This window comes from Otolemur garnettii, unplaced genomic scaffold (genome assembly GCF_000181295.1).
Source record: "Otolemur garnettii isolate 467f Iridium unplaced genomic scaffold, OtoGar3 scaffold00007, whole genome shotgun sequence".
In the NCBI taxonomy this organism is placed as follows: domain Eukaryota; kingdom Metazoa; phylum Chordata; class Mammalia; order Primates; family Galagidae; genus Otolemur; species Otolemur garnettii.
In genome coordinates this window covers 8,075,192-8,086,907 of record NW_003852402.1, presented here as the reverse complement: position 1 = coordinate 8,086,907, position 11,716 = coordinate 8,075,192, and the positions used below count along the sequence as shown (strand labels likewise).

Genomic DNA, 11,716 nt, shown 5'->3' with positions numbered 1-11,716 from the left:
AAAAAAAAAAAAAAAAAAGAATTACTCTTGTGCATTAAGGAACTGTGTTGGAGGCACTCAAAGGCATCCTTTGGAAAATTAGTCTAGCCAGGAGTGTCTAGAGCTGGTTGGAGATACAGAGCAAGTTCAAGGTACTATTACATCATCTCAAGATAGGAGAAGGCCCTTCTCTGTCCATAGGAATGACAAAGTGATACCTTTGAGAGATGTTATAGAGTTAGACTTAGCCATTATAATACCAAGCAGATGAAAGACATGACTTAAATTTGTGACACAGGAACCAAATAACAAACGTGAGCTCTCCTAGAGGCAGTCTGAACTCTGGGTTTTAATGGGTGACAAATGCATGTGAAATTGTGATTGATAAGACAATCTCTTTCCTAGAGTCAACCCTTGGAGGTGCTGCTGCTTCAAATTATGCAAATTCCACTTGGGGCCCGGGAGCCTCCTCCAACAACGGCACCTCCCCCAACCCACTTCACATCTGGGACAAGGTGATTGTAGACGGGTCTGACATGGAAGAGTGGCCTTGTATTGCCAGCAAAGACACTGAATCTTCTTCCGAAAACACCACCGATAACAACAGTGCCTCGAACCCTGGCTCTGAGAAGAGCACTCTGCCAGGAAGCACCACCACTAGTAACAAAGGAAAAGGGAGCCAGTGCCAGTCTGCAAATTCTGGGAACGAATGTAATCTTGGGGTTTGGAAATCTGACCCTAAGGCTAAATCTGTTCAATCTTCCAACTCTACTACAGAGAGCAACAATGGACTAGGAAATTGGAGGAATGTGAGTGGTCAAGACAGAATTGGACCTGGCTCTGGCTTCAGCAACTTTAACCCAAATAGCAACCCATCTGCCTGGCCAGCACTGGTCCAAGAAGGAACTTCTAGGAAAGGAGCATTGGAAGCAGATAATAGTAATTCCAGTGCACAGGTTAGCACAGTAGGTCAGACATCCAGGGAACAGCAGTCAAAGATGGAAAATGCGGGTGTTAATTTTGTTGTCTCTGGCAGAGAACAGGCTCAAATTCATAACACTGATGGACCAAAAAATGGAAACACTAACTCCTTGAACTTAAGTTCACCAAACCCCGTGGAGAATAAGGGAATGCCCTTTGGAATGGGCTTGGGGAACACCTCCAGGAGCACTGATGCCCCTTCTCAAAGCACTGGAGATCGAAAGACTGGGAGTGTTGGATCTTGGGGTGCAGCTAGGGGGCCTTCTGGAACTGACACAGTCTCTGGACAAAGCAATTCTGGAAACAATGGGAACAATGGAAAAGAGAGAGAGGACTCCTGGAAAGGAGCTTCTGTTCAGAAATCAACTGGGTCAAAAAATGACTCTTGGGACAACAATAACAGGTCTACGGGTGGGTCCTGGAACTTTGGCCCTCAGGACTCTAATGACAACAAATGGGGTGAAGGGAACAAAATGACATCTGGGGTCTCTCAGGGAGAATGGAAACAGCCGACTGGGTCTGATGAGTTGAAAATTGGAGAATGGAGTGGTCCAAACCAACCAAATTCTAGCACTGGAGCATGGGACAATCAAAAGGGCCACCCCCTCCCTGAAAACCAAGGCAATGCCCAGGCTCCCTGTTGGGGAAGATCTTCCAGCTCCACGGGAAGTGAAGTTGGAGGTCAAAGCACTGGAAGCAACCACAAGGCAGGAAGTAGTGACAGTCATAATTCTGGCCGTCGGTCATACAGGCCCACACACCCTGATTGTCAGGCTGTCTTGCAGACTCTTTTGAGCCGAACTGATTTGGACCCCAGGGTGCTCTCAAACACTGGTTGGGGCCAAACTCAAATTAAGCAGGACACAGTGTGGGATATTGAAGAGGTGCCAAGGCCTGAGGGGAAATCTGACAAAGGAACTGAGGGGTGGGAGAGCGCTGCCACACAGACCAAGAACTCAGGGGGCTGGGGAGATGCACCCAGCCAAAGCAATCAAATGAAGTCTGGATGGGGGGAGCTCTCAGCCTCTACAGAGTGGAAAGACCCTAAGAACACAGGAGGCTGGAATGACTATAAGAACAACAACTCTTCCAACTGGGGAGGAGGACGACCAGATGAAAAGACATCTTCCTCTTGGAATGAGAATCCCAGTAAGGATCAGGGGTGGGGAGGTGGACGCCAGCCCAGTCAAGGATGGACTTCTGGGAAGAATGGTTGGGGAGAGGAAGTTGATCAAGCAAAAACCAGCAATTGGGAAAGTTCTACAAGTAAACCTGTGTCTGCATGGGGTGAAGGAGGACAGAATGAAATTGGAACTTGGGGTAATGGTGGGAATACAAGCCTAGCTTCAAAAGGTGGATGGGAAGATTGCAAAAGATCCCCAGCATGGAATGAGACAGGCAGACAGCCCAATTCCTGGAATAAACAACACCAACAGCAGCAGCAGCCACAGCAGCCACAGCCACCACAACCAGAAGCTTCTGGTACATGGGGAGGTCCGCCCCCACCACCTCCAGGCAACGTTCGACCTTCCAACTCCAACTGGAGCAGCGGGCCGCAGCCTACAACCCCTAAGGATGAGGAACCCAGTGGTTGGGAAGAGCCATCCCCACAGTCAATTAGTCGGAAAATGGACATCGATGATGGCACTTCAGCATGGGGAGACCCTAACAGTTACAACTACAAGAATGTGAATCTGTGGGATAAGAATTCCCAAGGAGGCCCAGCACCACGCGAACCAAACCTGCCCACCCCGATGACCGGTAAATCAGCATCAGGTAAGCAGTGGCTTTTTCTTGTAGATTTTGATAAAGAAAAGGAATCGTAGACCAAAGCACTTTTGTTAAGGTGCATTTATTCAACTTAGCTTTATTCTCAGGATCTTTCCTACATTTCCTACTCTGTTGCTTACAGAACCTCTCTTTTTATAAAATGCTAGCTAGTGATGGCAGATGCTGGTAGTACATTCTAATGTTCTTTCTTGGCAAAAGGAAAAGATGACAACCCCGTGTTAGTCCCCATAATTATTTTTCTGGAATTGTATTGGTCTGCAGAATCCAGCAGGCTTCTATCTTGGTAAATAAACTATGCTCTAGATTTTAAAATAAAGGATTAAAGTAGTAGCAGAAATAGGCCTGATTTCCCTGGTTCTACCATGGGCACATCCTCTTGTATTTCTCTTTCCCCCAGCAAAGGGAAATATTCTGTGTTGTTCTTCCAGAGGCCATCATAATGTTGTAGTAAAGCTGGTATCTGAAGGGTTTCAGTCTCTTTCCAGATGATTTTTAATCATTAGCTCTGGAAAGGGGAGTACTTTGGGTTAGAGATTATTATCTCATGATGATCAGTTACCGAGAATTAAACTTTCTTTTCTCCGTATTTAAATAGGAAACATCATACCTGGTAAATTAAAGGAAAAGTGGTAACGGTATTCTTAGTTTGGCATTGTCAACTTGAATGTTCTCATAAAGCATATAGTTCAAAAAATCAAGGGGAATGATTATTTAAAAATTTTTTTTTTTTTTAGACGGAGCCTCAAGCTATCCCCCTGGGTAGAGTGCCATGGCATCACGCTCATAGCAACCTCCAACTCCTGGGCTCAAGCGAGTCTCCTGCCTCTGCCTCCCAAGTAGCTGGGACCACAGGCGCCCGCCACAATGCCCGGACATTTTTTGGTTGCAGCCATCATTGTTGTTTGGCGGGCCCGGGCTGGGGATTCGAACCCGCCACCTTAGGTGTATGTGGCTGGCGCCTTAGCTGATTGAGCCACAGGCGCCGAGCCTGATTATTTAAAATTAATCATAATATTAATAATTGGTTTTCCACTTCTCAGAGTAAACCTAGTGGTCATTGAATCCATTTTCAACCACTTAGAAAATGATTATTTTTAACTGGTTCTTTTTTTCAAGTATTGAAAAGAATAAGGAAGGAAATGAAAATTGCTCATTAACTCCCTATCTAGACAAAAACCTCCTAACACTTTTGAAAACTTTATCCACATAGTAAAAACCTTCAAATTGTATAAGAAAGCAAAAGGTAATAATAAAAGAATCTTAACTTCCCTGCATAGGTAATCTCTTTGTTCATGCCTACAGCAAGATAGATACACATATCTTTTACAAATTTTACAGAGAAGGGATTAAACTTTCTACACTGTTCTTCATCTTGCTTTCTTCATTTTACTTACAAGCTTTCCATTCTAGCACATACAGTTCTTTTTCTTAATTGCTTCTTATATAGTATTTGTTTTATGGGGGACCCACAATTGGTCTAACCAATCCCTTTTGGTAGGCATTTAGGTTGCTTCCAAATTTTTTTCTAACAGTGATGCAGTGAGCATTGTAGTACATGTAATTTCATCTACTTTACAAGTATATCTGACGTATAATTTTCTGGCAGTGGAGTTACTAGAGTCAAAAGTTATGTGCATCAATCAGACTTTTTAAAAAATGAGATTCCCAAATGCCCTCCATGAAGGTTGAGTCCAGTTACATTTTTATTAACAATGTAGGGATGCCTGTTCCTGCCACCTTCACCTCCATTGGATATTGTGGTGTTTTATTTCACAAACCATTCATAGAGACATATTTCCTTTCTTTACAGTCTGGAGCAAAAGCACACCACCTGCTCCAGATAATGGTACTTCAGCTTGGGGTGAGCCAAATGAAAGCAGTCCTGGGTGGGGCGAAATGGATGATACAGGAGCATCGACCACAGGCTGGGGGAACGCACCCGCCAACGCTCCCAATGCCATGAAACCTAGTAAGCGTGCAGCATTTTTATTTTTGAGAGAGTCTTTGTTAATTTGGGAATCCAACATTTTGGTGAGACCTGTTTAGTGTTTAAACTATTGATTCAGTGAGATTCAGGACCTCAAATGTTAAATAAATAGTAGCAAGTGGTGGTGACTTGGCTTAGCATATGTTAAAATGTTTACAGTGAACTAAAAGTCATAAGCTGGGCACAGTGGCACATGTCTGTAGTCCCAGCTACTTGGGAGGCTGAAGCTGAAGGATCGCTTGAGCCCAGGAGTTCTGGCCCAGCCAGGATAACATAACAAGACCCTATCTCTTCTGCAAAAAAAAAAAACAATGAACAATTTTGTTGATTTTGTTTTAAATTAGGTTTAGTTCTCTAGACAAATTGTACTTTTGATGTGATTTTTTTTTTAGCCCAGTAACTTAAATAAGCTCACCATGTCTAATACACATTTATATTCTTTTGTCAGTATAATTTAAAATAAAATTCCCTGGCTTTTAGGAACATTTCATGTGGAACATAGTCTCTGCTGCCCAGTGACTTCATCCTTCTCTGCTGTCCTTTTTTGCCTTTGTCTCTCTTCTCTTATTTCCACCCTTTTAAGAGCTTTTCAGGTTTCTTGAACCTGACAAAGATTTCATTTCAATTATTTAAACAAAGAATGCCATACTTATCCATAACCACTAAAAATCTAAGCTGTGCTTGAGATCCAGCTGGCAATGTATAGTTACAGTATTTGCAAAACTGTGTGTAGTCTGGCATTATTGATTATTGAATGTCTCATTGAAAATTTGAATTTCAAGTGCCTGTTTCCATTTGTTTGTAACTTTAAAATGTTGCAATATCTCTTTTCTACCAAATAGTAGAATTAAGGGATTGTCTTTTGATTAAATAACAAAATTTTATGGAATGCTCAAATTTTGAAAACGAAAAAAGTCTCTCTCATGTAGTGTGATATTCAGGACTCTCACAGTGCCACTTGCATGAATGTGATACTCTAGACGTTCACACTTACGCATACATCGTCACTTGACTGCATTTGAAAAATCATGAGTCTTTTCTTCATAGCAGTAGCTTTACGAAGAAGTTGTTTTCATCGTGGTTTTCATTGTGAAATCAGTTGTGCCATCATGGGAATTATCATCTAATATACTTGAAATAGATCCAGAATGCTATTGGAAGACATTAAACCAGACCCTTGGTACAAAGACTGTCCAGCAGTACCTTCAAGATCTTTATGTGTCTTTCCCAACCTCAGGACCACCTCTCCACCATCATAAAACCCTCACGTTTCTCCAGATTTTAAAAATGTCTTCTATTCATCAGAATTGTTTGTAGGTACAGCTCATGTCCTTTCTCTGTGATTGGACTGTGTAATAAGTAGAAGGGCTAGCTCATCGCAGCCTGCCAAGGAATGCTGGTAGTTACCCTGTGACTGTTTCTAGCCTGCAGATGTCTTAAATTCGATGTTATGAGTCCTGTGATGAAAAATGAGAGCTTTCTCATCTTTTCTCTAAGAAACGTTTGATAAGTTATCTCCTTTCTCTAATAAAAGGGTTCACCTGTATGTCTTCATTTTTCTAAAGGGGTTAGCGTGTTATTTATTAATGTGTTTTTTGTTTCTATTACTTGTTAATAAAGGCTGTGCTTACATAATGAAAATCACAAGTATACTATGGGATTATGTGAATTTATAACTCAATATGCAGAGGAAGAAATCCTGGTTATCAACAGCACTTCTCCATCAGCAGGGACAGGGGCGTGTCAGCCCTGTTTTCTGCTGCCCCATTGCGCCTGCATATAGCTAAGATGAACCCCATTGAGCTGTCAAATTCACCCGGGCCTTCCTGAGGGGTAGCGGGGTGAGATGGCATAGTTAGAAGAAATTTGTCACCCTGTGCCTTGTCTATTTGGTGAAAGCTTATGTAACTGTCATAGGCCTCATGTTCTAAAGAGTGATAGTTCTCATTGGAGGGAAAGCCTGGAAGAGCCACTTTGCTGGCTCTAGATTCTTCATATGGAGCATCTGTAAATCAAATGACTTCCATAAAAATCCGGTCATTTGGGAAAGTGAAGGTAGGGATGGAAATATTTGGGCAGGAGAATGTATTTCTAGGCAAGAGAATGTACTTTTTTGTCTCATCATTTTATCCAGTGTTATTACTTCACCATGTGTCTTCTCATTCCATACGGTATTTTCAAAGGGAAGTTAAAGATGTATTTCAGTCTTCAAATTTAAAGATCTTAGCTTAGACCATAGATACTGACCTGACATCTTGCTTTCTCAAGCAGGAAAGTGTCTCTTTTGATTTATATTTTCCTTCCTCCATCTTCCATATTTCCTCTTCCTCCTCTTCAAAATCACTGCATGCATGTGGTCTTTGTCTGGAATGGCTTTAGTATTTAATACATTTCAAGTACTTAGGTCTAATAAATTTCTAATTTTATAGGCATATGTGAATTTCTCTTACATAATTTTGATATTCAAAATCTTATAAAATTTTCATTTTCTTCCCTTTTTCATGTCCTTTTTTTCTCTTTATTACATGCAAGGTAGACACTTGTCCTTTACCATGCCTTGTATTTGTAATGTCCATTGTATATCAAGTGTATAATGGATAGAAGAATAAATCTAAGACCAGTAAATCATGGTCATTAAAAGGAACAGATATCCCTTAACCGAGATGTGAAATTTCTTATCGTGAAAGTAGTGATAAATTCTCTTCAATTTTGAAATTCCTTTCAACTTGATGAAAGGGAAAAAGCATTGAACCAGAAGTCAGGCGGTCTTGATTCTCTGGTTTTTAAACTTACTGAGTATTATTGGAGCATTACCATTTTCAGTTTCCTACTCTCTAAAACAAGAATAATCATATTTGCCTTCCATATAGATGGAGTAGATAAAGTTAAAAAGATACTAAAATGCTGGATCTTCAAGGAATTACTGTTCTGATTATCGTTATATACACCTGTTGCAAAGAGTTATTTATTCTTCCCTTAAAGATTCCAAATCTATGCAAGACGGCTGGGGGGAGAGTGACGGGCCAGTCACAGGAACTCGCCATCCCAGCTGGGAAGAGGAGGATGATGGAGGAGTCTGGAACACCGCCGGCTCTCAGGGAAGTGCTTCCTCCCACAACTCAGCAAGCTGGGGACAAGGAGGAAAGAAACAAATGAAGGTAGCTCACTTTAGAAATGTTTCTACTTGCTTGTTTGTTCTTAGAAGGCAGAACTGAGAGATTTTTATTGGAGGTTACGAGGCAGCTGGGATCCTACAAACAATTAACAGTTTCCCTTTTACCTGTCACCTTCCTTTCCCATGACCTTGACACCTTGAAGTACAGAACTATTACTGAAATTTCCAAAGATACAAGATATTTTAAATTTTTAGTTTCCACGTGGTAATAATTCAGTGGATGCTTTCAAATTGTACTTTGTAAATGCTCTGTGCTTTTACATTCTAAAACTAACAAAGTTTTGGAGTTAACCCCCCTGAGTATGTAGAAGAAAAATCAAAGGCAGATAACACTGGTTTCTCCAGTGGCTGTCAGCATGTCTTTTGGGGGAGATTTCAAGACCCAACCCTTCTCCTAACAAAATGAAGTACCAGCTTGTAACTCTGCATAGGAACTAGATGGTTACTCGACATCCTGTACCACATTGTATTCTAAACTTTTCATTTTCCATATTGTGTGACAACTTGTTTTTCCTTGGGTTCACATAATTTGATGAGAACTTTGGTTTTTAATTTATAATAGCAGTCTTCGAATCTGAACCACTATCTTGGCAGAAGCTCTCTTGTTTTTGCTTCATTCCTCTCTTACTTCCTACACATAAAATGGTGGAAATAAGTGGGTATCCATTGCTTGATGGATGCTTAATGAGAGCTCGTATTGCCATATGAAATGCTTCATAGCTAATATTCTCCTGGTGTTCAAATACAAGGTGCCTTCTTAGAAGCCTGCCAGTGGCTAAGGATTGGGCGTTTTATCTCTTTGCCTCTAGGGTATTAATTGTATCCGATAACCTAACTTTTATACTATAGGAATACTTTTCCTTTCCCTTAGAGACATTTGGTTTAAAGCAGTCATTCAGGTTCAGCGCCTGTGGCTCAAGCGGCTAAGGCGCCAGCTACGTACACCTAAGGTGGCGGGTTCAAATCCAGCCCGGGCCCGCCAAACAACAATGATGGCTGCAACCAAAAAAATAGCCGGGTGTTGTGGCGGATGCCTGTGGTCCCAGCTACCTGGGAGGTGGAGGCAGGAGACTCGCTTGAGCCCAGGAGTTGGAGATTGCTGTGAGTGATGCCATAGCACTCTACCCAGGGGGACAGCTTGAGACTCCATCTCAAAAAAAAAAAAAAAAGCAGTCATTCATTCATAGTTTTCTGTCTTGTAGGGGCTTTTATTTTCTATTTCCATATTCTAGTCACAGAAGGAATTACTCAGCAAAATTTTCAGCATTCTTTTCACTTTTACATTGTCTAGCTTGCTTTTGGCTTCTTTTGTTTATTTATGAATTAACAATAGGACCAAATTGATTGAGGAAAAGGTGCTAATGCCCCACTCAGATGATAATTAAGGTTTAATTAATTAGTCCGGAATTGAATGTTTCAGCCCTAGTACCAGTGATTCTACTGGGGTCTTTACAGTCTTAACAATTTTCAAGCATGTGGTCAAATGACATTAAGAACATTCACACTTTTGTGTCACTACTACCACCACCACCACCACCATCCATGCATCTGTAGAACTCTTTTCATTTTGCAAAAATGAAACTCAGTATCTATTAAACAGTAACTCTGGCTGAGTGCGGTGGCTCACACCTATAATCTTGGCATTCTGGGAGGCTGAGGCATGTGGATTGCTTGAGCTCAGGAGTTCAGGACCAGCCTGAGCAAGAGCGAGACCCTGTCTCCACTAAAAATAGAAAAACCAACTGGGTGTGATAGCAGGCACCTATAGTCTCAGCTACTCAGTAGACTGAGGCAAGAGGATCTCTTGTGCCTAAGAGTTTGAGATTACTGTAAGCCATGATGATTCCCATAGCATTCTACCCAGAGCAACAGAGTGAATCTCTGTCTCAAAAACCAAAACAATAATAACAAGAAAAAAAACCCTCATTCCTCCTCCTTCCTGAGTTGTTAAGTTTGTTTTTTAACCTTAAAACCTATAAGTAGGGGCGGTGCCTGTGGCTCAGGGTGAAGGGTGCTGGCCCCATATATCAAGGGTGGTGGATTTAAACTGGCCCCGGCCAAATTGCAACAAAAAAATAGCCAGGCATTGTGGCAGACACCTGTAGTCCCAGCTACTTGGGAGGCTGAGGCAAGAGAATCACCTAAGCCCAGGAGTTGGAGGTTGCTGTGAGCTGTGTGACACCACGGCACTCTACCAAGGGTGATAAAGTAAGACTCTGTCTTCATTAAAAAAACAACAAAACACTTATAATGAAAGTTAAATATCTCATCACTTTGAAGAGTGATAAAATTGACATGCAGGATGTTATTATAGCATATAGAATGTCTACCTGTGGAACACACACGTGCTAGAACCCCAGCATCCCCTACCCTACCAGATTCTCTTCCTAATTCCTCTTGCTGTCTTCACAGAAATGAAAAGAGAGCTGATAGTTGGTGCCTTAGTCCAGGGAGATAATACATTGTCCCCTTAAAAAGTGAAAACCTCCCCCCGCCCCCCATACACCCCCGCCTTATTTTGCCCAGGGTATTGGTGATAGCGTCTCCCACCAGGCCTCTTTCCTGCTAGGAAGCCACGTCCTTTGTACTGTGAAGCAAGCAGATGAGGTGCTATGTGGTTTTTCCTCATAACGACCAGTTTAAGAGGCTCCTTTCCATATAAAATGCACTGGCATCTGACTTTCTTTTCTCCTCATGCAAACCAGCTTGGGTTACAAGAGAGCAGCCCACTGAAAAATTGCAGCCTAGCATATAAAAATTTCATTTTATAAATTCTGATATTGACTTATTTCTATTTAAAAAGTAAAAATAGGCTCAGTGTGTGTAGCTCAGCAGCGAGGTTGCTGGGGCTGGCAGGTTCAAACCCAGCCCAGGCCTGCCAAACAACAAGGACGACTACAACCAAAAAATAGCCGGGCGTTGTGGTGGGTGTTTGTAATCCCAGCTACTTGGGAGACTGAGACAAGAAAATTGCTTAAGCCCCAGAGTTTGAGGTTGCTGTGAGCTGTGACGCCATGGCACTCTACCAAGGGCAAAATAATGAGACTCTGTCTCAAAAAAAAAAAAAAAGTAAAAATACTAGCTGATCATATACTTTTCCAGTTCTCATTCAGTGCAGTGAATAAAAAAGAATTAAAACAGATATGAACTAGAGCTTATTAATTATTTAAACTAACAAATACAGTATCAAAATAATTATAGTTGAAGAGAAATAGGATTTATAAAGGTAAACTCTTGCTTCAACATTTTCAGTCTGTGATGCACTCAGAGGAGGGTGAAATAAATTATTTGGTTCTGAGTTTAAATATTTCATTTCTGTAGTGCTCACTAAAAGGAGGAAACAGTGATTCATGGATGAATCCTCTTGCCAAACAGTTTTCAAACATGGGATTGCTGGTAAGTTTGTTTGTTTTTTTTTCATATGTATAACGTATCCCAACTTTTAGGTTTAGAACAAACTTTTAAGATCACTGCCAAGTATAGTACAAAATTACAGATTTAGAAACTGATCTGGCAGGGCACCATGACTGACATCAATAATCCCAGCTGCTGGGAGACTGAGGTGGAAAGATCCCTTGAGCTCAGGAGTTTGAGACCAACTTGAGCAAGAGTGAGACCCTGTCTTTACACGAAACAGAAAAATCGGCTCAGCGCCTGTGGCTCAAGTGGCTAAGGCGCCAGCCATGTACACCTGAGGTGGCAAGTTCGAATCCAGCCTAGGCTCGCCAAACAACAATGATGGCTGCAACCAAAAAATAGCCGGGCGTTGTGGCGGGTGCCTGTGGTCCCAGCTACTTGGGAAG

The 11,716-nt window shown here is 41.7% G+C and overlaps 1 protein-coding gene across 8 annotated transcripts in view; it reads left to right on the top strand.

Annotated features, from left to right (window-relative positions):
* The window catches only part of TNRC6B (trinucleotide repeat containing 6B), a 261,212-nt gene that overhangs the window by 200,050 nt on the left and 49,446 nt on the right, over positions 1 to 11,716 (top strand). For 6 of the 8 annotated variants that reach the window (XM_023509249.1, XM_012801146.2, XM_012801145.2 and 3 more), the window contains 4 exons: positions 385 to 2,736; positions 4,562 to 4,720; positions 7,721 to 7,896; positions 11,235 to 11,309. In XM_023509249.1, coding sequence (XP_023365017.1) covers positions 385 to 2,736; positions 4,562 to 4,720; positions 7,721 to 7,896; positions 11,235 to 11,309 — 2,762 coding nt within the window. The remainder of the gene's footprint in view (positions 1 to 384; positions 2,737 to 4,561; positions 4,721 to 7,720; positions 7,897 to 11,234; positions 11,310 to 11,716) is intronic. The other 2 variants (XM_023509250.1, XM_023509247.1) reach the window with 1 other exon arrangement.